This window comes from Lepus europaeus, chromosome 19, assembly GCF_033115175.1.
Source record: "Lepus europaeus isolate LE1 chromosome 19, mLepTim1.pri, whole genome shotgun sequence".
NCBI lineage: Eukaryota > Metazoa > Chordata > Mammalia > Lagomorpha > Leporidae > Lepus > Lepus europaeus.
In genome coordinates, this window is record NC_084845.1 from 66,687,687 (window position 1) to 66,714,183 (window position 26,497).

At 57.8% G+C, this 26,497-nt stretch overlaps 1 protein-coding gene across 1 annotated transcript in view; it reads left to right on the forward strand.

The window, feature by feature from the left end:
- CMIP (c-Maf inducing protein) overlaps positions 1-26,497 on the forward strand; it is a 212,960-nt gene that overhangs the window by 115,955 nt on the left and 70,508 nt on the right. Inside the window, exon 2 of the mRNA XM_062176295.1 lies at positions 18,297-18,422. Within this exon, the coding sequence (XP_062032279.1) occupies positions 18,297-18,422 (126 nt within the window). The remainder of the gene's footprint in view (positions 1-18,296; positions 18,423-26,497) is intronic.

Consider the following 26,497-nt stretch of genomic DNA (forward strand, 5'->3'; position numbering starts at 1 on the left):
CATTTACTCCAGGCCCGTCAGAGATGGGATTTGGGGGGCCCACTGGCGGGGTGCCCAAAGCAATTTTTATGCCACCTTGTCAGTAACACAAGGCTCAGCCACGCTTTTTATGGACATGGTAAAAATCATGCCTTGGCTCATGTCCCCGAGAGGTAGGCCCAGCGGAAAGCACAGCGTCTATCTGCCGTCCCTGGAGCCCAGTGATGAGTGCTGGTTACTGTTTTGGCTTTAGCATCGATAAGAGAGAGAGGGTTGTTAGTTCAAGGCTCACACGCAGCCCCCGTGATGTCACACGCGTGCGCTGGCTTCCGCCATGCATGTCTCTTGCACTAGGGGAATTGAATCCCTGTGCGTTTCCCCAGGATGCCAGCCACACACCTGCCGTTCATCCTGTCTGCATGCTGGGTTTTTCTGATTCCTCTCCCTCGCTCTCTGCTTCTGTGCCTGTGAAGCTGCTCTTCCCCCTTCAAAACCCAGCTCAAACAGGATCTGCTCTGAAGGCTTTCTGAATGACCCCACAGGAGGGCCAGTCCCCTCCTCCCCCAGCTGCCTCCTTGTGTGCAGGAATCACTCACAGAGTTCTAATAACCTGGAGACGCAGCCGACTCCCACTCCACCGTACAGCTCTTAAGGGAACCTGATTCTAGACCACGTCTTTTCTGGATGCAAATGTATGAAAAAGTGTGTGTGTGTGTGTGTGCGTGTGCGTGTGGCTATGCCAAGCTGGGTAAGAAAGACAAGAAGGCAGAGGGCACAGAGGTGAGCTGGCTGGCTCCTGTCTCAGCTTCCAGCATTCCAGGAATCCACGCACGTCTGCCAGACCCCGAAGCTGCGTGCAGATTTTGGAAAGTGAAGAGAACGGGCCCAGGGGGACTCGATCTTTGTGGTTTGGTTGGTTTGGTTTTGGATGCAGCACGCTCAGTGTGACTGAGTCATGTCAGTTCCATGACGTTGATCTGGCTAATCAGCGGCAGTGGAGGGTCTCTGGCACATGACCACAGGAACACGTGTGGCTCATTACCCTGGGCCAGGGCCGGTGGGAGGCAGGACAGGGTTTGACCACCAGGTGTGCACTCTGGCTGGTCCACCCCCATGCTGTGCCTTGGGTTAGACATTTTCCCGGTCACCACTGGAATACCAGTGGGCTGGGTTGATGAGGTGGTCAGTATGTCTGTATTCTGTTGCGGGAGCCTGTGCCTCTGTGCGGTGAGACCCCGGTCACTTCCCAAGGTGGACACGGTCATCCTGGCCATCACAGTGACCCCATCATGTCCTGACCATCCTGACAACTCCTTGACACAAGCACTATTCTCACCCCTGTTACACCAGTAACAAAGTGCAAGTGGTTGCCTGGGGTCACCCAACAGGTGAGCCACAGGGTGAGCTGGGGAAGCCAGGCAGTCTGAGCCCAGATTCCAGAACCTTCCTCACCACACCTGGTTTCCTGACGCTGCGGGGCCCGTCCCTGCCTCCTCCGGTGCCTCTGGGAGCAGCTGTTTTGGGTGATTAGGGAAAGTGCACGTTGACCCCCATGGGGTGCTGAGAGAGAGCATGGCAGCCTCAGGCAGGAGGCGACTGTGGCCCTGGTGCGCCGGCTTCCGTGTGGAGAGAGAGCACCAGGTCTGCACGCAAGTGCTGTGTGTTCGCAGATGACTCTGAGTCCCTTGTCACATGTCCAGGAAACCCTCAGGCCCTGCAGCCCCCCGGGACCAGACCTGCAAGCAGAGCCCCGGGGTTTCCCACGGACTTGAAATGCGCTGTGTGAGGCCGCAGCCCTGGCTTTGCCAGCAGCTGTTGTGTTCGCCCAGCTGAGGTCGTCGCCCGCCTGCAGCCCGGGGGCCAGGCTCTGCAGAGCTGAGATGTGGCAGCAGGAAGGGGGTTGGTGAGAATGGTGCAGAGGGCGAGCCTCAGAGTCCCTCAGACGGCCGGCGTCCCATGCCGTGGGCAGGCGGTCCGTGTCAAGGTGGCAAAGCAGGGACGGTTTACGACGCCGTGTTTGTCTTCTGGCCAGGAGAAGCACATACAGCCACCTTCCAGCATGGACGCCTTTCTCTTCTCACTCTCTTCTCCAGTCACAGGCAAACCTTCTGCCAGAGCAGTTGCGTAGATTGTGCCCTGCAGCGTTGCCTGGAAGGGCAGATGGCTTTTCGGTCCCCTCCCGGTGCGAGGTTTCGGGCCAGGGCCGCCCCCGGCCCCCCTGGCAGCCTCTTTGTGGTGGCTCTGTTAACTCCTCACAGTGGGCTGCAGGCTGTCCTGTCGCTGCCCAGCCCCAGCGGCCCCTGCGCCTTCCCTGTGTGCCAGCCGTCCTGAGTCTTTGACTTCCTCCTCTTTCCTGGATGTCCGCCCTGCGGGGGAAAGTCCATGAGAACACTGGTGCTGTTGGTCACGGCACACAGTAGGTCCTCAGAGCTGCCCGTCCCAGGTTTTTGAGCTCTTACTGTGCATCAGACCCTGCACCGAGTGGACTCCACGTATCCTCCTGCACAGTCCTCACGGTGGCTCTGTTCTCATCCCTTTCCACAGACCAGGACACTGAGGTTCCAGAAGATGAACTCGCTGTGTAGCCCAGGGCCCTCCAGCCCGGAGGAGGCAGGGCAGGGGGTTTTCTGAATCTCAAACCTGTGTGTATCTTCACTCCTGCAATGCAAGAAAGATAAACAAACACCGCAGAGGGGTTCTGGTATTTTATTCTGCGAGGCAGTGCTTGTGTGCAGGGGCTCGCCGCGGTCCCCAGAGCCTGGCATGTGCTGGCCCAGGTGGGTTCTCTCTGGTGCAGGTGCACACGGTGAAAGATGTCAAAGCAAGCCCACCAGCCCTGCCATGGACTGTGTCCACAGATCCACCACCACAGAGCCAGTTCCACGCAGTCTTTTCAAAGAACACGAGGTGTTAAGCTGTGTGCAATGCCTGCAGAAAAGCACCCACCTGTCAGGCCCTCCTGTGATGGCACGTGTGACAGCCCGCTGGCACCTGCCCCAACTCCTGTGATCTGAAAAGGGGCGGATCTTTCTGGTGGGTCCGTGGGCAGGTGCAGGGTAAGGCCAGCACCCATGACCCTGATGCTTCTGTTCACTCCCCACCCAGGCCAGCTTGGGGGCCTCAGGGCGTGACAGCAGGACTTAGGAGAGGCAGCCCCCGTCTGTCAGCTCTGCCCCTCGAGCTGGGTGGTCCTAGGGAGTTGCCGTGCCTTCCTGAGCCCAGTTTCTTCCCACAGGTGAAACTCAGACATCACTCTGATGCTTTCCTTCCCTCCCCATTCCTTCCTTTTTTTTTTTTTTTCTTTTTTTACTTTTTGACAAGCACAGTGGACAGTGAGAGAGAGAGACAGAGAGAAAGGTCTTCCTTTTGCTGTTGGTTTTTTGGTTCATCCTCCAATGGCCGCCGCTGCTGGCACGCTGCAGCCGGCACACCACGCTGTTCCGAAGGCAGGAGCCAGGTGCTTCTCCTGGTCTCCCATGGGGTGCAGGACCCAAGCACTTGGGCCATCCTCCACTGCACTCCCTGGCCACAGCAGAGAGCTGGCCTGGAAGAGGGGCAACCGGGACAGAATCCGGCGCCCCGACCGGGACTAGAACCCAGAGTGCTGGCGCCGCAAGACGGAGGATTAGCCTGTTGAGCCACGGCGCCGGCCCCCATTCCTTCCTGTTCTTCCTTCTCCCAGTACTTTCTGGAAGGCTCTGTTTCCCTGCTTGCTTTACTCTGCCAGGTGCCTCTGGGTGAAGTGTCCCTGTGCTGGCTCATTCCCATCACTTCGGGTACAAGAAAAATACATGGGTCACCCCCTCACCCCCCGCCGGGGTCTTGGCAGCTCGTCTGGCCCCTCCTCTAGCCTCACTTCCCAAGTGAACATGGCAGCTTGGGGAGAGAGTCCCACGTCCTCTGGCTTCTGGGCCATGTGGTTTCTTTCACAGATGGGCCTGAGGGTTTTGTCCCCAAGTTTGTCCCTTGGGGGATTTCAACAGAACTTGCCTGCATTTTCCACAGAATGTGGGGTTAGGGACGAGGCCAGTCCTTAGAAGGAGCATTGCTGGAAACAGAGTGCCTGGGCACTTGTCAGTAAGGCTCAGTCCTGGTGGAAGCAGCAAAATAGCGAGTTCGCCCACGCACGCACTGGAACATCTCGTGGTGCTCCTGGGAGGAAAGCTGGGAGAGCGCGCGTATCCCACTCACCCGTCACATGTTTGTACTCCCTCTTGAATGACTGAGATCCCATGTTGGCAAACTGTGGCCCACAGGCCCAACCTGGCCTGCCACGTGTCTTTGTAAATAAAATTTTATTAGAATGCCATGGCGTCTTCAGCACTGTTGGCAGTGGCAGAGACTGTGTGGTCCACAAAGCCCAAGAGTGTGCTCCAGCCCTTTCCAGAAACGCTCGCACGTCTGAAGCATGGCCCAGGGAACGTCCTCATTCTCTGGGCCTCAGGTTTCTCCGCTGTCAAATGGGATTATTCTGAGGAGCCAGGAGGAAGATGTCTGGTGCCCGGGAGTCCGCACTGCAGTTTCTCCTTGCTGGTATGGGTTGAAAGGCAGACCCCTGTGCCCAGGAGCCGTGGTCCCGCAGACGGCTGGAGTCGGGAGGCCCTAGAGGCAGGGTGCCCCTGCCAGCAGCCGCGTCTCCCCAGCTGAATCACACTGTCAGCTGGCATCGGCTAGAAGGGCGTCTTCTGTGGGTTCACCATCCCGTTCCTGGTATCCTTGCTCCAAGGACGCCAGATGGCTACGGGCCTGCGGCAACATTGGCACATGGTTTTGGAGTTGATTATTTCATCATGATGTTGGAAGAATGCAGCTGCTGTCCCCAGCCCCCACCCAGAGCTGCCATCATGGGAGCTCACATGCCCTTTCCTTTCCACATGGGCCACACATGGTGGGAGACCGAGGACGAAGCGTGAGAAGTGGCCCCTTGCTAAAACCACATCGGCATGTGGCCAGGTCCATAGCAGCAAGGTCCCTAGCTTGCCACCACCTCCTCCAGGGCCTGGGGCTGCTTGTACCCCCCATACTAAAAATCCTCATCTTCTCCAAGGCTTAAATACCTAAGGAAGGGCGGCTCTGCAGAGGAGCTCGGGGCATTTGTTATTTGTAAATGTATTTATTTTCCTTTTATTTGAAAGGTAGAGTGACAAATCTTCCATCTACGGGTTCATTTCCCAAATGCGTACAACAGCCAGGGCTGGACCAGGGCAAAGCCACGTGGGTGGCAGGGGCCCAAGTTGTTGCGCTATCACCTGCTGCCTCCCAAGGAGGGCATCAGCAGGCAGCTGGGGTTGGAAGTGGAGCCAGGCCTTGAACACAGGCCCTCTGGTGACTGAACCGCTGCACCAAATCCTGCCTCAGGAGCTTGTTTTTTCTTTTCTTTCTTTTTTTTTTTTTTTTTTTTTGACAGGCAGAGTGGATAGTGAGAGAGAGAGACAGAGAGAAAGGTCTTCCTTTTTGCCGTTGGTTCACCCTCCAATGGCCGCTGCAGCCAGCACATCTCGCTGATCCAAAGCCAGGAGCCAGGTGCCTCTCCCGGTCTCCCATGCGGGTGCAGGGCCCAAAGACTTGGGCCATCCTCCACTGCCTTCCTGGGCCACAGCAGAGAGCTGGCCTGGAAGAGGGGCAACCGGGATAGAATCCGGTGCCCCAACCGGGACTAGAACCCGGTGTGCTGGTGCCGCAAGGCGGAGGATTAGCCTGTTAAGCCACGGCGCCGGCCAGGAGCTTGTTTTTTAATCAACTTCCCTACCAATGCGTGTTTCTGGGCTTAGGTTCAAGCATTTTGGCCTGTGACCCAGGAGTCCCGCTCCCAGGTATTACACTCAATGTGCCCAGCATCCCAGACTGGAAGCAGTCCACGGGCCTGCTCACACGCAAGGTGCACAGGACGGGGAGACACCTGGCAGTGAGGAGAATGGGTTGTGGCTTCGCACAGCATCAGGGCTGCTTTGCAGAGGGGATGCTGCACCAAGGAAACCAGACACAAAGGCGCAGCTGCTGTGTGAGGCTGGTTGCAAGAAGGTTCCAGAATGCACCAAGCTCCAGGGGCCCGGCCCACCTCCCTGTGTGTGTGGGGGGGGTTCCAGGGATCCGGGGGTTCCTGAAGGCTGCACTGTGGAGTGCAAGTGTGACAGTAGGTCCAGCAGCACCCTGGGGTGTACGTGTACACCACCGTCTTAGGCGCTTTCCTCTTCACACTCTGTTTTAAAAAGAGAGAGCAGAGAGGCTGGTACTGTAGCACAGTGGGTTAACGCCCTGGCCTGAAGTGCCGGCATCCCATAAGGGCACCGGTTCAAGACCTGGTTACTCCACTTCTGATCTAGCTATGGCCTGGGATAGCAGCAGAAGATGGCCCAAGTCCTTGGGCCCCTGTACCTGTGTGGGAGACCCGGAAGAAGCTCCTGGCTTCAATTGCAGCCAATTTTGGAGTGAACCATCGGGTGGAAGACCTCTCTCTCTCTCTGTGTAACTCTGACTTTCAAATAAATAAATAAATAAATAAATAAATAAATAAATAATTTTTAAAAAAGAGAGGAGAGGGAGACGAAAGAAAAGAACGAGAGAATTCAGAAATTTGAGAATTTGGGCAGTAGAGGGCTGGGCCTCATCTGTGGCTCACCCCAGGCGCTTCCTGGGCCATCTGTGCAGCAGGCCGGGATCCCACGCGCTGTGGCCCCCGTTCTCAAAGCTGACCTCTGGGACTTCCGCCGTGTTTGCAGAGTTTTCTCCCCCTCCTCCTCGCCTTTTGCTCTGCGCACACTCAGTGGGGGCAGCGCTCATCGCCTGTGTTGTCATTTCCTCCATGCACGTCTGCCTTCCTGTCCCATGACAAAGCCCCCTCCCTCACGCCCTCACTGTCCAGGGGCCCACAGTCCTGTGCTTGGCAGAGCGGACAGGGACATGGTTCAGTGGCCAAGGACGTGGCCTCGAGTCAACAGTCCAGCTTCTGTGTGGCCTTTGCACTGACCAGCCGTGCCCCAGCCCATGGTGGGGCAGCCTGAGTCTCCGTTCCCCCCTCTACAGAGGGGGTCCTGGCAGTTCCTCCCTGGAGTGCCTGCAGAGCATCCGTGAGACCGAGGACCTGGCCCATGGGATCCGCGCCCTGCAGCCTGGTTGCCATCATCCTTAGAAACATGTGCCCTCAGCATGGGGCAGGTGCTGACACAGGGCGGCTTTGTATCAGTCAGCTGCTGTGATGGCAAAGGAGCCCATTGCCAGGGAGTCACACATCACACCCAGGGGATCCAGGGTCCATCTTTCTTCCCATGCCCATGAAGATGGCTGGGGGTGGAAGCATCTGACATGGAAATATCGGTCCTTGGTTCTATTATTAAACCTCTTGCGCCATTTGCCCATAAAAGGGGGGGAGCTGTTGCTGCTGAAGCCATGATTAATGAGCCCACAACCTGCCTCTGCCCTCTCCAGGGAGCCTGGGACGGGCCCCTGCTGTGCTGAGGCCTGGGCAGCAGGGCAGCCTGGGGAGGGGAGATCTTCCTGCCATCCAGATGGTCCCACAGTCCCCAGGGAGGAGGGCACTGGCTTGGGGGGCTTGGTTGAGGTGGGAGAGCCTGGGGGCTATGTCAGGGCCGTCCCGCTCGGGCTCCTGCAGTGCTGTCAGAGGTCTGGCCCCCGGCCATCGGCAGCACCTCCTGCATGCTGTCAGCAGAGCCAGGTGGTCGCCCCTGTGCACAGGGAAGACACCGAGCTGGAGTGTGCCCCCTGTGCCAGCCTTTGGAATAACCATGCTTGACGGAGGAACTCGGTGAGCCTTTGAGCCAAGGGGCCCCCTCTTCTTTCTCAGGAAACTTAAGAAGAATCCCCTCCCCTTGGTGACTTCCTGCTGAACACCTGGTCCAGGGCCAGGCCTTGAACTCACTGGACTTTGGATAAATCCACAAAGTTGTTCAACTGTCACCACCAGTTGTCACCAACTGACTGCTTACCGTCAGCAGTCCCTTCCCCTCCCTCCGTCCAGCCCTGGCAGCCACTCAGGGGCTTGCCTGTTTGGGACATTTCGTATGAATGGAGTCACACTTGCGTGACCTCGTGTGTCTCGCTTCCTTCACTCATCATCGTGTTTGGAGGGTTCACCCGTGTCATAGCAGGTGTGGGTGCTTCACTCCTGTTCATGGCTGAATACTATTCCACCTTGCGGACAGAGCCTGTTTTGTTAATCCACTCATCTGTTGATGGATTTTCACCAAGAGCGTGCCCCAGGTCACTGCCAGCCTGAGTGGGAACCACGGAGCGCCCGCTTGCCCTGTTCTAGTCCTGCCCGGCTCATCTCAATTTTCCCAAGACTTTCCCCAGGTGTGAGACTGAACACCTGACGTCCCAGGGACCCCTCGTCCCAGGGAGACCGGATGATGGTCACCCTGACAACCAGGGCACGGGCTCTCCCGGCGCAGGGAGTTTCCTGTTTCTGAACTTGGTGGGAGGGAAAGCGGGCGGCAGCTTCCTCCGTGTGCAGCTGCGTCAGCCGGACGTTGGTCTGTGCAGGTCATCTGTGTGCTGTGCGCAGTCATCGCGCCCATCAGTGTGCGTGTCTTCTGGGTGTGCCTAGCCCAGCTTCTCTGTTTTCTAGTTATGGATGCTTGGGAGTGGGGGCCGCAGGTCTTAGGAGTCGGCACACAGGCATCTCTGCGTGGGAGGGGAGCCACTGTCCACCTGTGTGGGCACCCTCGGCAGGCGCCATTGCACAGTTTGCTGAAAAGGTATAAGGAACTTAGCGTACCAGCAGTTTGGGAGTGTTCTGGGTGTTGGGGACCCAACACGGCGCGTGTCACTGCCTTCCCTGGGAGCGCTCTGCTGGAGGGTTGTGGAGGGGGCATCCCGCTCTGGCAGACCCCTGAGTGTTAACCCACTAGGCTGTTTAGACAAAGGCAGCATGTGAGTTCAGAAGGTCTATGTACTCTTCCCAGCTCTTTCTCAAACAGCCGTGTGTGGTTTTCCAGGTCATGCACCTGCTCAGAGCTTCCATTTCTGGTTTGTTTTGGGGACAATGGCAGACCTGCCTCCCTAGGTGGTAGTAGGATCTGGAGGGCTAGTGGAGAGGGGGAACCACTGTGCAGATGTGGGAGGTGAGTGAGGAGAGTGCCAGGGGTGCTCGGTGCTCCCAGCCTGGGAAGGGCCGGCACCAGGGCAGGGGAAGGGGTGCCTGGTGCCTGTGCTGCTGGCAACACCCAGGGCTGGAGTGGGGGCTGGGCCAGTCGCCACCCCCCCCCCCCCCGCCCCTGCCAGCCTTCCCAGGTCCATCCTGAATCAGTGTTGCTCAGCTGTGAGCCACAGCACAGATGCAGAGTGGCCTTTCTCCAGGACTCAGGTGCCTGCCCGCGTGAGCCACCGTCTTCATGGTTCATCTTTCTTTTCTGCCACTCATCGCCTGCGTGATTGCAGGGCTGTGTCCCTTTGTCGCTGCTCTGCCCCCAGGCCTGGGGCTTAGGGTCACACACAGGCCTTGGCTTTTTGAATTAATACATGACTGCAGTCCCGAGGTGACAGCTCTTGCCCGTGGAGGACCCTGGAGGGGCAAAAGATAAGTGTCCCCTCTGGTTCTAGAACCTCGGTTCTCTCATCTATGCAGCTGCGAGCGGCCCCGGGACTGGCTGTGAGGAGGAAAGCATCTGTTAGGGTGTTTGAAAAGCTGACATGCCGTGGGGCAACTCAGGTGGTGTCCAGGGCTGAGCCACCCAGGCAGGTAGCTCCCGCTTGCACGTGGCTTGTCACAGTTAGGAGAATGAGAACCCAGTCTGAGTTGTAATCCAGGCCTCCTGCTGCACAAGCTCACTTGCGGTGCCAGGCACTGCTGCCCCGTGCTGTGCTGCGCCAGCTTCCCTGTGCTGCAGAGAACTCCCGAGTCATCACCAAGCAAATGAGGTCTGATAAAATGCAAGAGGGCTGTGTTGTTGTTGACAAGAGATTTTTCTTCTCCTGTGCATATCACTCTGACCAGCTCGCCGCTCCAGGTTCCCAGAGCAGCAGCTGTTGGAAGGCAGGGGCACGGGGCAGGCAGCCATAGTGAAAGAAAGCAGCCGCTGGTTAGCTGCCCAAGTCAGGATGTCTCCACTCAGGGCCGAGGCGTCATGCTGCACTGGGCACCAGGGCCATTGCTGGTTGGGGCACAGAGTGTCACGGATCTTGGTGACACCAGCAGCCCTGGGGCAGCCATGGAAGGCTACGGCACAGTTATCGTCTGGTTTACGAAGGTGGTAGTGTGCTAGGCCCGTGAAGAGATCTCTTCTGGGACCGGGGCCCAGGCTGGCGCGACCAGCAGCAGACTGCCACTCGCCGCTTGGCTCTGGCTGTCCATCTTTCCCTTTGTGGGACTCAGGAGAACGTCACTGGCTTTCCAGATGCACCCTGGGGGCTCCTGCCCCCGAGGCTGCACTGCGTTGTAGCTGTCACGCGGACCCACCTGGCTGGGTGGCTGTGGCAAGGCAGGTTGTGAGGCACCGCTGTGCCAGTCCCAGCTCCTTGCTGAGCGCTGTGCACGGGAGGTGCATGTGCACCCGTGTGCTGGAAGAATTCGCAGGTCACAGTCTTGGGGGCCGTGTCGCTGAATCCAGGGTCTGTGTCTTTAAAGCAAGGTGCCTCTGAGATGCCATCCCCTCTCTGCCCCTCCATGTCTTCTCCAACATGAATAGACGGGGAGAATACAGACCTACAGACCCATCCCCACTCCCCGCCCCCAGCCTCACTGTGAAGCTAAAGGAAGTCATCCATGCAAGCTCTTAGCTCCACCAGGAGTAGCTTCCTCCTTGGTTCAGGCACCTGTGTATTGCTGAGTGGACGGGACTTGGTGCGGATAGAGGTGCGGTGGGCTCTTCCCAGTGTCGCTATAGCCTGAAGGCAGGCACACAACCCAAGTGTCCCTGGAGGGATAAACAAAACACACCCTCTCCATAGGTGGTGTTTATTCTGCTACCCTAAGGAGTGATGTTCTGATTCCTGCTACAGTTTGCAGCAATCTCAAAAACACTAGGGCAGGGCCTTGGGTACAGCAGTTAAGAGGCCACTCAGAACGCCCGCTACATGGCTCTGCTGCTGGTTCCAGCTTCCTGCTGATGGCACACCCTGGAGGCAGCAGGTGATGGCCCACTTGGGTCCCTGCCACCCACAGATGGAGTCCCTGGCTCCTGCCTGTTGCAGGCATTTAGGAATTAAACCAGCCAATGAGAGGTCTCTCTGTCCTCCTCCTTCTCTCTCTGCCTTTTAAATAAATAAAATTAATTTTTAAAAAACCCATTAAGTGGGAGGAGCCAGATGTCCAGTCTGCACAAAGCATGCTAACTCGAGTCTGCAGAGACAGAGCAAACTTTGCGGTGGCCAGCGCTGGCTGGGCAGGGAGCGACCACCGCAGGGTGTGGGCTTCCGCTGGGGTGCTGGAAACAGCACCACAAATGTGCCGTATACCACTGAACAACGGCTAGTGATCGATGTTGTGTTCCGTGAATTTCTACCTCTACCTCGTTAAAACTCAGCAGGAGGAGAGGAAGACTTGGGCCCACTCCCCTCTAGGCCGGATCCATGGTCCCACTCTGAGTACAAGGTAATGGAGTCTCCATTCCTGTTAGCACCGTCGGAGTAGCTGATGGCAAGGTGAGGCTGAAAAGGCCCTCGCCAGTGGACTGCTTGTCCTTGGGGCCCACTGCGTCACGTGGGTGTCCCCTGGGCTGCTCTTGCTGCGGGGGCCTCACGCGCCTGTGACAGCCCCTGTTCTTCCCGGCTGTGCTGCTGGGTGAGGCTTCTGTGGCCACCACATCCAAGGCCGCGGAGAGATTTTCTAGAGCGCTTCTGTTTTTAGGGGCTGCAGAGTCATGATTCACAGTGGCTTCTGGAGAAATCCCCAAGGAAACCAGCAGGCAGTACGGGGCAGAGGGAGCCAGCTCCCCAGAAAGGGGGAGGGCAGGCTGAGGGCCTCGTGCCAGCATCAGGGCCTCCATGGGGGGCTGTTTGGTGTGGGGAGGGGATGATCACCCCATCCCAGCCCTCTTTGAGTGGGAAGCCAGCAGAGGGGCACAGTTGGGAATGTCAGATCTGAAGGCATCTGGTAGCTCCACGAGGCCCCTGTAGCCCCGAGTTTTAGGGTTAATGGGCCAGGAGCTCACCGCAAACAAAGGTGGGGGCACTTTTCTCTTAGTCTGGCAAACCCAAGACCCCAAAACCACATCAGTCCCTGAAACAAAAGGAGAAACACGGTTCACTGATCTGTGTTGCGACTCCCATGGGAAGGCAATGTCCCCAAAAGCCAAGACCACCCTGACCACTGGACTTCGTGGCCTCCAGCACCCCACAGTGGGCACCTGGCTACTGAGCAGTCACACTGAATTCACTTGGATTAGAACATTCCAGTCCAGCTCGTGGCCCGGGACGCAGGCCCCCCCCCCGCCCCGCCCCCAGGACTCCCCCCGGTTCTCCTTAACATGTCTCTAATGAGGGCAATTTGGCAACAGCGTAAAATATGCTCTTAGCCTTTGTCCCACTAATTCTACTTCTGGGAATCTAGCCTAAGGAAATAATCCTAAATATAGGGCAGAAAAACATGCTTCACTGGGATGTTCACCATGGAGTTGTTTATAGTAGCGAGAGATGAAACGCCAGTGCTGTCCACTGGGGGACGGGCAAGAGCAGAGAGAAGACAGGTGCTGGCATCGCGATCGCCAGCTGCTGCAGCGATGCCCAGCAGTGGTGGACGGGGCGACGTGAGATGTGATGGGAAGAAAGGCTGCACGAAAGCACATGCACGTGTGACGTTGCCGCCGTAAAAACGCATGCGAATGATCGGCAGGGCAATCACAGATGCGCCCAGGAGTGGTCCTGGTGGGCTTTGTATGGAGGATTTAATACTGTTCAGCATCGTTGCCCTTCACAGTCAGGTCTGGGTTGTGGCTTGCAAGGGATTCTCCCTTTTAAAGGTGCGCAGAGCTGGGCGTTAGGACAGGTTAACTCGCTGCATCACAATGCCAGTTCCATTAAACATGTTTTCAACGTCTTTATTCTTGTAGATATAGAGGTACTGCAAAAGGCTTGAGGAAAAGTGAAATTTAGTGATAATTTTATTTGAGTGTAAAAAAAAAAAAACTACATGTAGTTTCTTTGTTTTTAAAGATTTCTTTTATTTGTTTGAAAGGCAAAGGGAGAGGGAGAGACACACAGAGAGATCTTCCATCCACTGATTCACTACCCAGATGCCTCCAACAGCTGAGCCAGGCTGAATCCAGGAGCTTGCAAATGAATCTGGGTCTCCCTGTGGTGGCTGGGATCCAAGTGCTCGGGCCATCTTCTTCTGCCTTCCCAGGCACATTAGCAGGGAGCTTGATCCGAAGCAGGGCAGCCAGGACTTGAACCTGCACTCTATAGGATGCCAGCATTGCAAGTAGTGGCTTAACCTGCTGTGTCACAGTGCCAGCCTCTATTTGTAGTTTTATTACAATGTACATTTTCCAAGGCTTTTTGGAGAGTACCTCATGTGCACACATTTCAGATGGTTTTGGTACCAAAATAAGCTTATCTTCTAACTCCTTTCTCCATGGACTTTTTTTTTAAGTGATTTATTTATTTATTTGAAGGGCAGAGAGCCAGGAAGAGATGAAGACAGAGAGAGAGAGAGAGAGAGAGATTGATTGATTCCTATGTGCTGCTTATTCCCAAATGCCTGCAACAGCTGGAGCTGGGCCAGGTCAAAGCCAGAAGCCAGGAACTCAGGCTAGGTTGCCATGTGGGTGGTAGGGACCCAAATACTTGAGCTGTCATCTGCTGTCTCCCAGGTGCATTAGCAGGACACTGGATCAGAAGTGGAGGTGGGGCTGGGTCCCAGGCACTCCAGTATGGCGTGCCGGCATCTCATCCAGTGGCGTGACCCGGGACACCACAATACCTGGCCCTCTGTGGGCTTTTCGAAGGACCCTTGTGTATTTTGCTTATTCCTGGATGTCCTGTAAGTGGAAGCATCCAGTGTGTCTTGAGCTGCTCTTATATGTAGAAAAGGATTTTAATCTGTTTATTGTTCTCTGAGATAACACCCTGTGGATAACACCCTGGGTTTCCTCGGTGGAAGAGAATTTAACATTTCAGTCTCTCTAGTTGAACCTCCTGCTCCACGCAGGAATCTCCAACTGCAGCTCCAGCGGTCGTGATCAGATGACCTGGGGCTTATCGATGGATTAGCCTGTAAAATTGTCCCCACAGTGTGACAGTACCTAGGACGGCCGGGCTGCTTGCTCCATGCTGGCCGCACCTGCTCCAGAGAGCAGCGAGGTTCAGGGACCTTGACCCCCGGGACCACAGTGTTTTCCTGCAAGCTCCTGTGTTCCTGCCCAGTGAGAAGGCTGAGGGCGGTGGCGGCAGCAGCAGTTAATTTTTCCTAATAAACATTTTATTGTGGAGTAGTTCTGGGTGTGGGGAGAAGTGAGGAAGCTGGGGTGGAGTCCCCAGGTACGCACACTTTGCTCTGTGGCACACACCTCCCCCAGGCTGCTGCTTCGGATGCTGCCCATGAGCCTGGACTGAGCCGTTGTCCCTGAAGTCAGGGCTGCTTTCGGTTTCCCTGGGTGTTGCCTCGTGTCCCTTTCCTGTCCGAGTCTCCCACCTGGGGTCCCAGGGCACAGCCGGCCCCGTCGCCCTCCGCTCCTTGGCAGGGACGGTAGCTCGGATTTGCGTTGTTTTTGCCAAGCACAGGTCAGGTGGGTCTGGAGGGAGGACCCGCAGCTGGAGTTTGTCTGATGGTTTTTTTCGGGGGGCATGAATGAGAGGAAGGCCCCAGAGACGAAACTTGGTCTTTTTCACAGTTGCTTTTTTTATTGAACGCAGCAGTGTACAAGGTGGACTAAGCCCTTGACAAATTGCATGTCCTTTATTGCTCCCAATAAATTTGTCAGTTAAATAAATTCTCGTTTTACGGTTGTGGGGAGGTGGCTCAGAGAGGTACAGCACTTGCCTAAGGGCACACAGCACTTGGCCCAAACACAGGTATTATTGGATCTTCATAAGCTTACTTGTGACCACTGTTCCAGCAGTGGGAAAGCCGCTTTTGAAGCCGTGTATATTTATTTGTAACCCAGCCTTTTCCCGAAAAGCCTTGGTTGCAGTTCAGGCAGGGTCACGAGAAAGCAGCAGGCTCGGGAGGTGGCCTGGGGCTCCCTCCCGAGCGGCGTCTCAGCACACGGAACTGTAGGCAGTGTTCACGTCACCACTGTGTGGCCGTGGGTTGGTGCGTGCAGCCTCAAATGTCTCCATATCTCCCAGGAGGCCGTGTGGCCAGTAAGAGCCTCAAGGCACCGCGCGGTGCCCAGCGTGGAACTCTGAGGGACGGAGGCCAGCAGCCGCACGGGCTGGGTAACCCCGCGCATGCCCCGCGGTCGTCCTGCGCTCTGCAGCACTGTGGCAGCGCTCCCGGCTGCTGGGACTGGGCATGGATTTTATATCTGTATCTTGGTGGTCCAGCGATGATTTTTTTTCCACACCTGCTAGCAGTCACATCTCAGCCCCTGTCCACTGGCTGACGGGAGTCACCAAGGCAAGGCCTTTGGTGCCTCGCTGGGGCCCTGGGCAGCTGCCACTGCTTCCTGAAATAGGATTTTGCATTTACATTTTTAAAGATAGATTTATTTATTTGAAGAGGAGAGAGAGAGAGAGGGATCTCTTTCATCAGCTGGTTCACTCCCCAAATGCCTGCCACGGCTGGGGCTGGACCAGCTGAAGCCAGGATCCCAGAAATCCATCCAGGTCTCCCATGTGGGTGCAGGGGTCCACGCACTTGAGCCATCCTCTGCTGCTTTCCCAGGCATTTTAGCAGCGAGCTGAATCCGAAGTGGAGCAGCCGGGATTTGAAGCAGTTCTCAGATACGGGGTGCTGGTGTTCCGGGCAGAAGCTTAGCTTGCTGATCTACCATGTTGGCCCCTTTAACTTGGATCTTTGAAAACAGCAAAGAAAGCGGCTTCCTGAGAGTGCTTTGGCACTGGTTGGTTCTATGAATCCAGAGATGCCCACTTTCCTTAGGTTAGTGCGACGGTCAGGGATTTGTTAAGAAAATAACAATCCTCTCCTAAGCGACAGGCGCCAGCCGTGCGGGCACAGGGAACAGGGCAGGTGAACGTCCCTGCTCCCGCAGCGCGGAGACACTAGCAGGGGAGACAGACAATCAATATTTGAACGTGGTTGTTAGGAACATGAGCGTGGAGCCAACCAGCGAGCCCCGGTTTTCACTGATAGTGCTTGGGACAAGATGTGCTGCCGTTAGCGCTGAGTCATTGATTGCAGAGAGCTGACAACGTGGCAGTGCACGGGCTGCTGGGATGGGCAGGAAGGGGAAGGACGGGCCTGCAAGCTCGACTTCAGGGTGCGCTGTGTCACAGGTCACAGCAGCCACCTGCACTGGCAGCCTGGGGGCCTTGCCGAGGGGTCAGCGACACCCTGGGGGGAAGGGTGGGGTGAGCTTGGCTGCTGCCTCCTCCCACCCACCACCAAGTCCCCTGGAGCCATCTTCCTTCTGCCACCCTTCTCCTGGGTCTGTCCTCCCACATCAGTCCCAGGGACGGCGTTAAACTTGGCAGAAGGCCCTGCGACATTCCACCCCGGGACCGTGACATCTGGACCCCAGCTGGAGCTGCAGGCCTCTCCACCACGGGCTGCCTGCCTCTCCATGGTCTCTTAGCCAGCTCCCCAAACGCTCCCAGCTGTTGCCGCCCCTGGGCCTTTGCACCGGGCTCTGGAGTAGACTCGCTCCACCTTCCCATGGAGGCCGCTGCTCCACCTGGCGCCACACCCTGTATCGATTCTTTGCACAGCACTTGCCACTCTGCACGTTTTTTGCTGTGGGTGTTTTGGGGTTCTTGTCTCACTGCTGCTCCCCCAGAAAGGCCCCCTGGAATGCAGTAGACACCCAGTAAATACCTACCAAGTGAGTGAGTGAACAAAGGGATGAAGGGAAAGAAATTGGTTGTTCTGTCACTCTGACTCCTTGAGCCTGGTACCCGATCAGATAAAGGCATTTGAGGCAGCTTACGCCATCAGCACTGCACCTGCACCTTTCTACTTTGGCAGCTGGATACTGAAGTGGAAAGTCCCCACGGGAGGCCCTCAGTCACAGGGTGAAATTCACGTGTTGGCCGTGGACTTCAGACAGCATGGCCCTCCTGCCTGCCACTCAGCGTAGCGGGCAGGGCACTGGTGCTGCAGTCGGAGGACTGCGCCCGGTCCTGGCCAGGCCGCTCCCAGCTCACTGACCTCCTGAACCTTGGCCTCATCTGTGGCGTGAGTGGTCCCAGCAGCTGCTCCCCGAGAGCATGGTGAGAATTAGGAGAAACGCTGCTTACCAAGTGCTCAGGGCAGCACTTGGCACACAGGAGGGCCTGGGACTCGGTAGTCAGTGTGTCTTGGAGTCTCTGAGGTCTGGATTTTTGGGCACCGAGGGACAGGGACACTGCTGGGACCTGGTGGCCTAGGTATCCCACAGCCGCCCTCTTACTGCCCCTGCCCCAGTGTTGACTGGTCATAGCCTTTCTACTTCTTTCCACCCTTCACTGTCGAGCCCTTGCCACAGGCTGGGCTCTGGGTCGGCGCAGTGGCCACCCAGAGATTGCAGCCTGGCCAGGAGGGAGAGCTGGACAGGTAGTCCTGCCATGCGAGTCGCCAGATAACCAAGCAGGGCATGGTGAGCACCGAAGGGAGGCTGCACCGGGCTGGGTGCTGGGGTCTGGGGGACATGGGCTCCCCATGATGGGGGTGCTGTTAAGTCGGGGTGAGGCCGTGGCCATTTGGACCAAGAGCTCTTGAGTTTGAGGCGCTGTCAGCCCGCTGGTGTGGGGAGCACACGTGTGGATTTTGTGGCTGGGCCTCTGGGAGCCCCTGGAGGATGTTCTGCATGGGAGCGGGAGCGTGGAGTTGCCTTCTGGGAACACGGCTCTGCGTGCTGAGTGGGGAATGTGTATCTGGAGAGAGAGGAAGGAGGGAGCCCTGGGGGTGCACTCCTGCTGCTTTCTGGGTAGGCGTGGGTGGTAGCTGCTGGGCTGCCCGCTGTGCCCTGCAACTGGTCCTTAGCCCCTGCTGTGTGTTCCCTCTAGCTCTGCCCAGCCATTCCTGCCACTGCCCCTCCAGTCTTGACGTGAGAAACTCGGCCGCCCACCTTCCACCGCAGATGACCGCTGCCAGTCTGGAGCCCCGGGCTTTCCCTGGTCCCCTGCGTTGGCCGAATTTCCACGCCAGCCCCGTCATTTTGTCGCCAGAGTGGGGGTGCTCATACGCTCATAGGACCCCCTTCGAGCCCTGGATGTACACCTGCCCTCCTAACCGTGTGGGTCTCTTTCTGTTCTTGCTGCAGCCAACCGGGTACATGGAAAACTCCGTCTCCTACAGCGCCATCGAGGACGTGCAGCTGCTGTCCTGGGAGAATGCTCCGAAGTACTGTTTACAGCTCACGATCCCCGGGGGAACAGTCCTACTGCAGGTAGGCCCCAGAATGTGAGCACGAACACGCACTTTCCCCGGCTTCCTCCCCCGCCAGCGCCCTCCTCCCGCCCTCCAAGAGACACGGCCAGTTGTCAGCAGGAGTGGGGGTTGAGCCTAGCGCGTTTTATTCCCCAAGTAGAAGAGGCCATCAGCTGGAGACAAAAAAGAGGGACTGTGCATGAATTGAGCGCCTGGTGCATGCCCGCCACAGTCCAGGAGCTTTATGTGTCCTCGTTGAGTTCCCTTAATAATCCTGAGAAGCGTGTAGGTGGTCTCCCTGTTTCATATCAGGAAACTGAGGCACACAGGCAGGTTGCTTGGCCCTAGAAGGCCGTGAAAAGCACGTGGGCAACTGAGGCTGCCCTTGGCTTTGCACCGAGTGAGAAGGTCTCTTCCTTCTCGTTGAGCTCAGTGTTGGAGACTGAGGGAACTGTACGCTGTCTTCTCGGAAACAGACGCACATCCTGTGTGTGCGTGGTCTGGTCAGGACATGTGGCTGGAAGTGACACGAGCGTTACTCAAGGCAGGGAAACAGCGTGCCGTGGCGTGGCCGTTGAAACAACTGGGAGGTCCGAACCATGGCTTCAGGCGTAGCTGGGTCCGTGGCCAAATCATCGCGTTCTCATTCCGCACCTCCATTCCCTGGCTCCGCTTCTGCGTCAGGGAGAATCTCAGCACAGCAGCCTGAACTCGCCTCCTCAGAGCTCGCATCCTTAAAAAGAGAGTGGTCCCTTTTCCTCCAGTACCTCCTAGAAAATCTCAGGGAAGAACTCCTCCACCCTTGGGAACGCACTGCCCAGAAGTGACCGCCCAGGCTGCGTGTGCTCAGACTGACTGCCCTACCAGGACCACGCGGAGCCCGGGGACAGAGCCAGCAAGAAGTGGCAGGCGAAATACAGGGGCTCCTGCAGCACCTCCTGGGACACACAGTCTGGGCGCTCCCGCAGCGCCTCCTGGGACACGCAGCCGGTCACATCAGGAAGCAGTCAGGAACCCCGAGTCGGAGACTCCTCGTCCAGGAAAGCCTGCCCACCCGCTGGCGGCAGAAAGATCTTCCTCTGCCTGGTTCGGAGGAGCATTTTCTTCCTAGCCCTGTGTCTCTCCAGGGACACTGGTTTTCTCTTGGCCCAAAGAGATGCCGCCAAACCTACTTCCGAAGTGGCCCTGGGTGGTGTGATGATGCCGGCTCTGCCTCTGAGCGGGGCTCAGCTCCGTGGCCCTGGGAACCCACTAAGCGGCACTCAGAAAAGCCCCGGTCCTTGCCAGCGGCTCGTGGAGGACACCAGAAGCCGTGCCTGCCTCCTCTGTTTTCTCTGTCTCCCACTTTGTTTAGTGCAGGGTCCACTTGGCCCCCCTCCCCCCAGCCTCCCTGCCTCAGGCTACAGCACAGCCCCCTGGGTGGGAGACTTGGTGGGCCACCAAGGCATCCCTGGCCAGCGAGCGAGGGAGTGAGGAGTGCGTGGCTTCCTGCAGTGCTGGGAGCCAGCCTCGGCCCTGTGCTGGGAGATGGGAGTGGGCATCCTAGAGGAGCTCCCCCACCCTCTGAGGAGACGTCCCCATAAACAAGTGATCCCCGAAACACCAGCTGGGACACAGGTCTGTCTCTGAGGACCAGTAGCCCAGAGGAGGGACTGGCTGCCGGGGCCTGGGATGCCAGAGCAGGCTGCCCTGGGATGGGCATTAGCGTTGGGCTTGTAGGGGTGTGTAGGAGTATGTGGGGGAGGAGGGAATGCCCTGGGCAGGGCGTTGTGGGAGCCGAGCCTGAGTGTGTAGGAGTTTGCTGTAGCTGCAGTGCCAGGGTGGGGGGATGGATTTGAGGCTGCGAGCACAGCTAGGGCTGTCAGGGCTGCTGGGTCTGGCAGGCTGTTTGCTGAAGCCTCGGACCATAATCTGAGGGTAGTAGGGAGCCTCGGAAAGCTGTTAAGGGATGGAAGGGACTCCGGACGTGTGAGTGACAAGGAGACGCAGGCCGCAGAGCCGGGGCAGCCCTGAGCTCCTCCCTGGGCGTGATGGTCACAGCTCTGGCAGGAGCTCTGGTGGGCAGAGAAGGCAGCCCTGCCCCCAGAGAAGGCCAGAGCGTTACTTGCTCCCCTGCTAGGCATGAGGGATCTTGTTAACCGGAGCCGCGGTTGCAAGCCCTGCGGCGATAACTTGTTCGGCCAGGCTTGGCCGGTTTCGGCCAGCAGTGGCTCCGCGTCAGAGCCCCCCCTGTGGTGCTGACGCACCGGGCGGGCGGGCGGGCTCACTGTCCCCTGGCTCCAGTGGTTGGCACAGCCAGAAACAGGAACAGGAGAGGAGGAGGAGGAGGAGGAGGAGGAGGTGGAGGCAGCGGCAGCCAGCAGCTCCTCAGACCCAGGGCTGCACTCAGAGCAAAGGGAGCAGACGCTGCGTCCAGGTGGGTGCATCCCCTGCTGGCCATCGGGGCTCTCTCTGGTTGTCATTGTCATCGGGCTGGGTGGTCGGTGCAGGTCGGCTGCTGCCTTGCTTCCTTGTCCCCCTTCGCCTCTCTCCTGTCCCCCCCATGATTCTTGGGTGCCGTGTGGCTGTCCTGTCCTGTTCAGGGCTCCGAGCTGCTCTGGTGGTGGGCTCCAGGCCGAGAGGTTGCTGTGGGTGACTGGGGAGGCACCTGGGGTCCCAGAGGTGCTGGGCAGAGCTCTGCTCGGTGCTGGTGAGGCCCACATGCTGTTGGGACAGAGGTGTGGTCTTTGCTTTGTCTTGCTTGGCCTAGGGCCTGCTGTGCTGGGACCTGGAGCCATGGTGTCAGAGCAGTCCAGGTTCTGGCCTGGGCAGGAGGGTACTGAGAGCAGCCAGGGGTACTGGGGCTCAAGGCCTGTCACCGGCGTGTCCCTGGAATTCAGATGCCCTGACCAGTGCAGTCCTGTGCGGCAGCTTATTCCATCCAATTAAGAGGGCACTTCCTGAAACCACTGGCCACGTCTCAGGTGCTTGGGAGCACGTGTCGCTGGCAGCTGTGTGGACAGAGCAGGGGAAGGACATGTCCGGCACAGAAGATTCTGCTGGGCGGTGCTGGCCTTCTCCTCTGGGTCTCACACCCTGGCCTGGGGCTCCAGCTCCCTCTCTGGAAGGAGGGAGCCTCGCCGTGCGTGGGCTTCTCAGCATCACCACAGGTGCCCATCCTGCTGCGGGTGGGCAGAGTTCTCTACCTGGGGCGATGGCAGGGGGCTCCAGGGGCCCAGTGCCCCTTCCCTGGCCCAGCCTGCCTGCTGTTTTCCTGTCACCCCCTGCATCTCTGACACTTTTTCCTCCATCTCTCTCTCTCTCTCCCATTCCCTCTCCTGTCCTCTCTTTCTCCTTTGCCGTCTCTCACTCTGCTTTTCTTTCTCTTTTGCCCAGTGTCCTCCGCAGGCTTCTCCCCGTGTGTCTCTCCACGCCAGAGCATCACCAGTTCCCTCTCTTACTCGCTGCCTCCCTGCCCTCCTCCGCCTCGGTCTCTGTGTCTCCCAGGGACCCCCTTACAAAGCCCCTGCTTGGTTAGAACTTGAGCCAGTGCCTCCTGGAGACCTGACCCAGTGGTTCACGGGAGGTCCCGAGAGGGTTTCAGGCACTCGCGCCTTCTCCCCACTAGGAGACCCCGAGCAGTCTGCCTGCAGGTCCAGTCGCGGGCAGAGGCGCCAGCCCTCCCCCGCGGATCCAGCCGCTGTTTCTAGAAGCTTTATGTTTTCAGCAGGAGCTCCACTTAATGCCATGTCATTGGAATCTCTGGCGGCACTAAGGTCCTACTTATCTTCTTCCCTCCCTGATGCCCTTTGGGCTAGCGTCTTTGTTGCGTGAGTACGGAAACGGTGTCAGGGAGACATCCTGGGGGCCGCTTCCTGCAGGCCCCAGGGGCAGGGGAGCAGGCAGCGCAGCTGTCTTCCCAGCCCTGGGTCTGGCAGTGATGGGCAGAGCCCACTACTCCTCCAACAAGGGCTCAGGCGAGATGGGATTATGAGACCCTGTCTTTCCCAGGGGCACCTGCTGCTTTCTGGGACCAGTCCAGAGATCCGGCCCTGCTCGGCAGCCGTGTTTCCAAAAGCCCTGCGGGAGGCTTGCCAGGCAACTTTGTGCCCCGAGTGTTGGCAGCAAGGCGGGGACTGGGTGGGTTCCTTTCTTACTGGAAGCCGTGCAGAAAGACCTTTCCGGTCTTCCAGCACGCGCTGTGCCTCCCTGCGAAGCTGGACCGGGGAAGGGGACTTGGGGACGGTGCCCCCCAGTGCTCCCTGGGCTGTTTTCCTCACTTCCCCACACAATACAACAATGAGAGAGAACTTGGCAACTTTCAAAGAGGAAATGAGGCAGATTTGCCTGCAAACAGGCCCTTTCACTGTGAGAGACCGATCGCCAGGAGCAGTGGGGAGGAGGTCCGAGCAGGCCTGACGCTTGCACTAGCGTGGGCACTGGGGATGAGGGGGTCCTCCTCGAAGTGACCTTGGGGCACTGCTGTGCCTGCTGTTTCTGCTGCACTGGCTTGCCCTGGCTCAGCCACCAGCAGGGTGGTGCGGAGACACAAGCATCCTGTCCCTGCCGGGGCCGCCCACCGCTGGAAGCCGCTCTGAGGTGCCTGCACACAGAGCATCCTGCCCCGCAGCCTCTCTCCTTCTTAGAGACCAGGCCAGCTGGAGGGAGAAACAGCCGCCTGGCCGCCTGGTCACAGTTTGGCTGCAGCAGCGGCAGCCCCCTCGTCTGGAGGAGCGCTCAGTCCCACCCTCTCATTTTCACGGAGGGGAGCCAAGTCCCTCCTCCCCTGCTTCCTCATCAGGGCTGCCACCGTGCAGGGACAGTGCGGTCATAACGCCGTCTGATTCCCAGCCCTGGTCATGGGCGTCCAGGGGAGCTCAGGTTCTCTGCCCGTGTCCCGGAGTGGGCAGTGTGGGGAGCAGCCTGGGGGTCAGACTGGTCTGGGTTCAAGCCTGAATCTACACGTGCCTCGACCACACCACCATGGCTGAGTCACCTTAGGCAGTGGGAAGAACTTCCGTGAGTCTCATGTTCTTCTGTTTTTTAAAAAGATTGATTGATTTGAAAGGCAGAGCAACAGAGAGGGAGACAGAGAGATCTTCTGTCTGCTGGTTCACTCCCCAAATGCTCACAAAGCCAGGGACCTAGAGCTCCATCCGGGTGTCCCACGTGGGTGACAGGGGCCCAAGCACTTGGGCCATCCTCCACTGCCTTCCCAGGTACATCAGCAGGGAGCTGGATCGGAAGCAGAGCAGCCGGGACTTAAACCAGCGCCCACGTGAGATGCTGGTGTCACAGGTGGTGGCTTAACCTGCTGCACCACTCACCGGCCCTGGGCCTCATTTGCTTTCTTGGCGAACTGAACCCACTACTTGTCTCGTTGGATGAGAATCTATGTAAACATGTGGTGCCATGCCTGCTGCACGGTAAGTGTCCAGGAGAGCATGGCCGTGCCTGTGTCTGGAGTCTTAGATTCAGGCGGGGGGAGAGAGGGCATCGGGGATGCACAGTTCCTCTGAAGCCCTACCTCAGGGAGCAGAATGGATACACGGTGCTCCACTGTCCGTTTGTCCTTCAGTCTTACCTGTCCATCCATCTACCCATCATGCATCGGTGGATCTGTCACCCTCGTGTCCATGCTGCCCGTCATTCATTTGTTGAACACGTCAGCCAGGCTCGCCGGTTTCATGGACTCGGTGTGCAAAAGTCCTGCGTGGTCCTTGATCTCCCAGGGCTCATAGTCAGGGAGGAGGACGATGAGACAGGCGAGTCCAGACTGGAAGATGAGAGGTGAGGTTTGTGGCAGGGAGAGGGGAAGGCACCCGCAAGGAGTCACTCTGGCGAAGTGGTGCTTCAGGTGGGGCTGCGGGGTCGGCCTGTGGGACGCAGGCAGGCCCTGGTCAATGAAGGCAGAATGCTGCCGGGACGCCCAGGCCGGCACAGCTAGTAGAGTCCACAACTGCCTGCACAGTGGCTGTGTAGTGTGCGTGCGTGCGTGCATGTGTGTGTGTGTGTGTTCGGAGGTGTCGTCGTGTGTGGATTGTGTTGGGGGTGTGATTCTATGTTTAGGGGTGAGTCTGTGTGTGCATGTAGATCTGGGGGGCTGTGAGTCTGTGTGTGTGGGTCTGTGGAGTGTGCGTGTGGAGTATGTGTATGGGTGTGAGTGTGGATGTGGGTCTGTGTGGAGCGTGTGTGTGAGTCTATGGGTATGTATGGGTCTGTGTGTGTGAGTCTGTGGGTGTGTATGGGTCTGTGTGTGTGTAGGGGTGTGAGTGTGTGGATGTGGGTCTGTGTGGAGCATGTGTGTGAATCTGGCTACGTGGGGATCTGTGTGGAGTATGTGAGTGTCTGTGGGTGTGTATGGGTCTGTGTGTGTGTGTAGGGGTGTGAGTGTGTGGATGTGGGTCTGTGTGGAGCGTGTGTGTGAGTCTGGCTACGTGGGGATCTGTGTGGAGTGTGAATGTGGGTGTGTATGGGTCTGTGTGTGTGTGTAGGGGTGTGAGTGTGTGGATGTGGGTCTGTGTGGAGTGTGTGTGTGAGTCTGGCTACGTGGGGATCTGTGTGGAGTGTGTGAATGTGGGTGTGTATGGGTCTGTGTGTGTGTGTAGGGGTGTGAGTGTGTGCATGTGGGTCTGTGTGGAGCGTGTGTGTGAGTCTGGCTACGTGGGGATCTGTGTGGAGTGTGTGAATGTGGGTGTGTATGGGTCTGTGTGTGTGTGTAGGGGTGTGAGTGTGTGGATGTGGGTCTGTGTGGAGCATGTGTGTGAATGGCTACGTGGGGATCTGTGTGGAGTGTGTGTGTGAGTCTCTGGGTGTGTATGGGTCTCTGTGTGTCTGTGTGTGTGTATGGGTGTGAGTGTGTACATGTGGGTCTATGTGGAACATGTGTGTGAATCTGGCTACGTGGGGATCTGTGTGGAGTGTGTGTGAGAGTCTCTGGGTGTGTATGGGTCTCTGTGTGTATGTGTGTGTAGGGGTTTGAGTATGTACATGTGGGTCTATGTGGAACATGAGTGTGAACCTGGCTACATGGGGATCTGTGTGGAGTGAGTGTCTGTGGGTGTGTATGGGTCTGTGTGTGTGTGTAGGGGTGTGAGTGTGGGTCTGTGTGGAGCATGTGTGTGAATCTGGCTACGTGGGGATCTGTGTGGAGTATGTGAGTGTCTGTGGGTGTGTATGGGTCTCTGTGTGTGTGTAGGGGTGTGAGTGTGTGGATGTGGGTCTGTGTGGAGCGTGTGTGAATCTGGCTACGTGGGGATCTGTGTGGAGTATGTGAGTGTCTGTGGGTGTGTATGGGTCTGTGTGTGTGTGTAGGGGTGTGAGTGTGTGGATGTGGGTCTGTGTGGAGCGTGTGTGAATCTGGCTACGTGGGGATCTGTGTGGAGTATGTGAGTGTCTGTGGGTGTGTATGGGTCTGTGTGTGTGTAGGGGTGTGAGTGTGTGCATGTGGGTCTGTGTGGAGTGTGTGTGTCTGTGGGTATGTATGGGCCTGTGTGTGTGTGTGTGTGTAGGGGTGTGAGTGTGTGGATGTGGGTCTGTGTGGAGCATGTGTGTGAATCGGCTACGTGGGGATCTGTGGGGAGTATGTGAGTGTCTGGGTGTAAGAGTCTGTGTGTGTGGTGTCTGCACAAATGTGCACATTGCTTGGGTGTGAATCTATAGCTTGTCAGGTTCTCAGCTCTGTAAACTGGGAGACTGAGCCCTTGGGTGGGGAGATCCGTACAGCCCCTCCGTGTCTCGGATGCGTTGCTGTGGACAGACCTGGCCGGGGCGTCTGCCCGTCGGGGAGGAGGAAGGACCCTCTGACCCTGCTGAGCTAGCACACCTGGGGAGCAGGTACAGGAGGGCTCACGCCAGGGCCTCTCCGTGGCCAACATCTGTGGGGCCTACCGCATGTGTAGGGGGCTCACTCAGCTCCCTGGGTTTCTGGCAGGTACAGTGAGGCCTGTGTGGGTTCTGCCTCCACACTGCCAGGCCTGTGGGTGGGTTCCAGCAGTGTGTGGCTCTCTGCGGGCTGTAGGACAGGGGCTCTGAGAAGCTGTGGGAATACAGAAGATGGGGATGCTGGGGAGGGTGAGCTTGTGGGTGAGGCAGGGCCAGGTGCCCTAGGTGCTC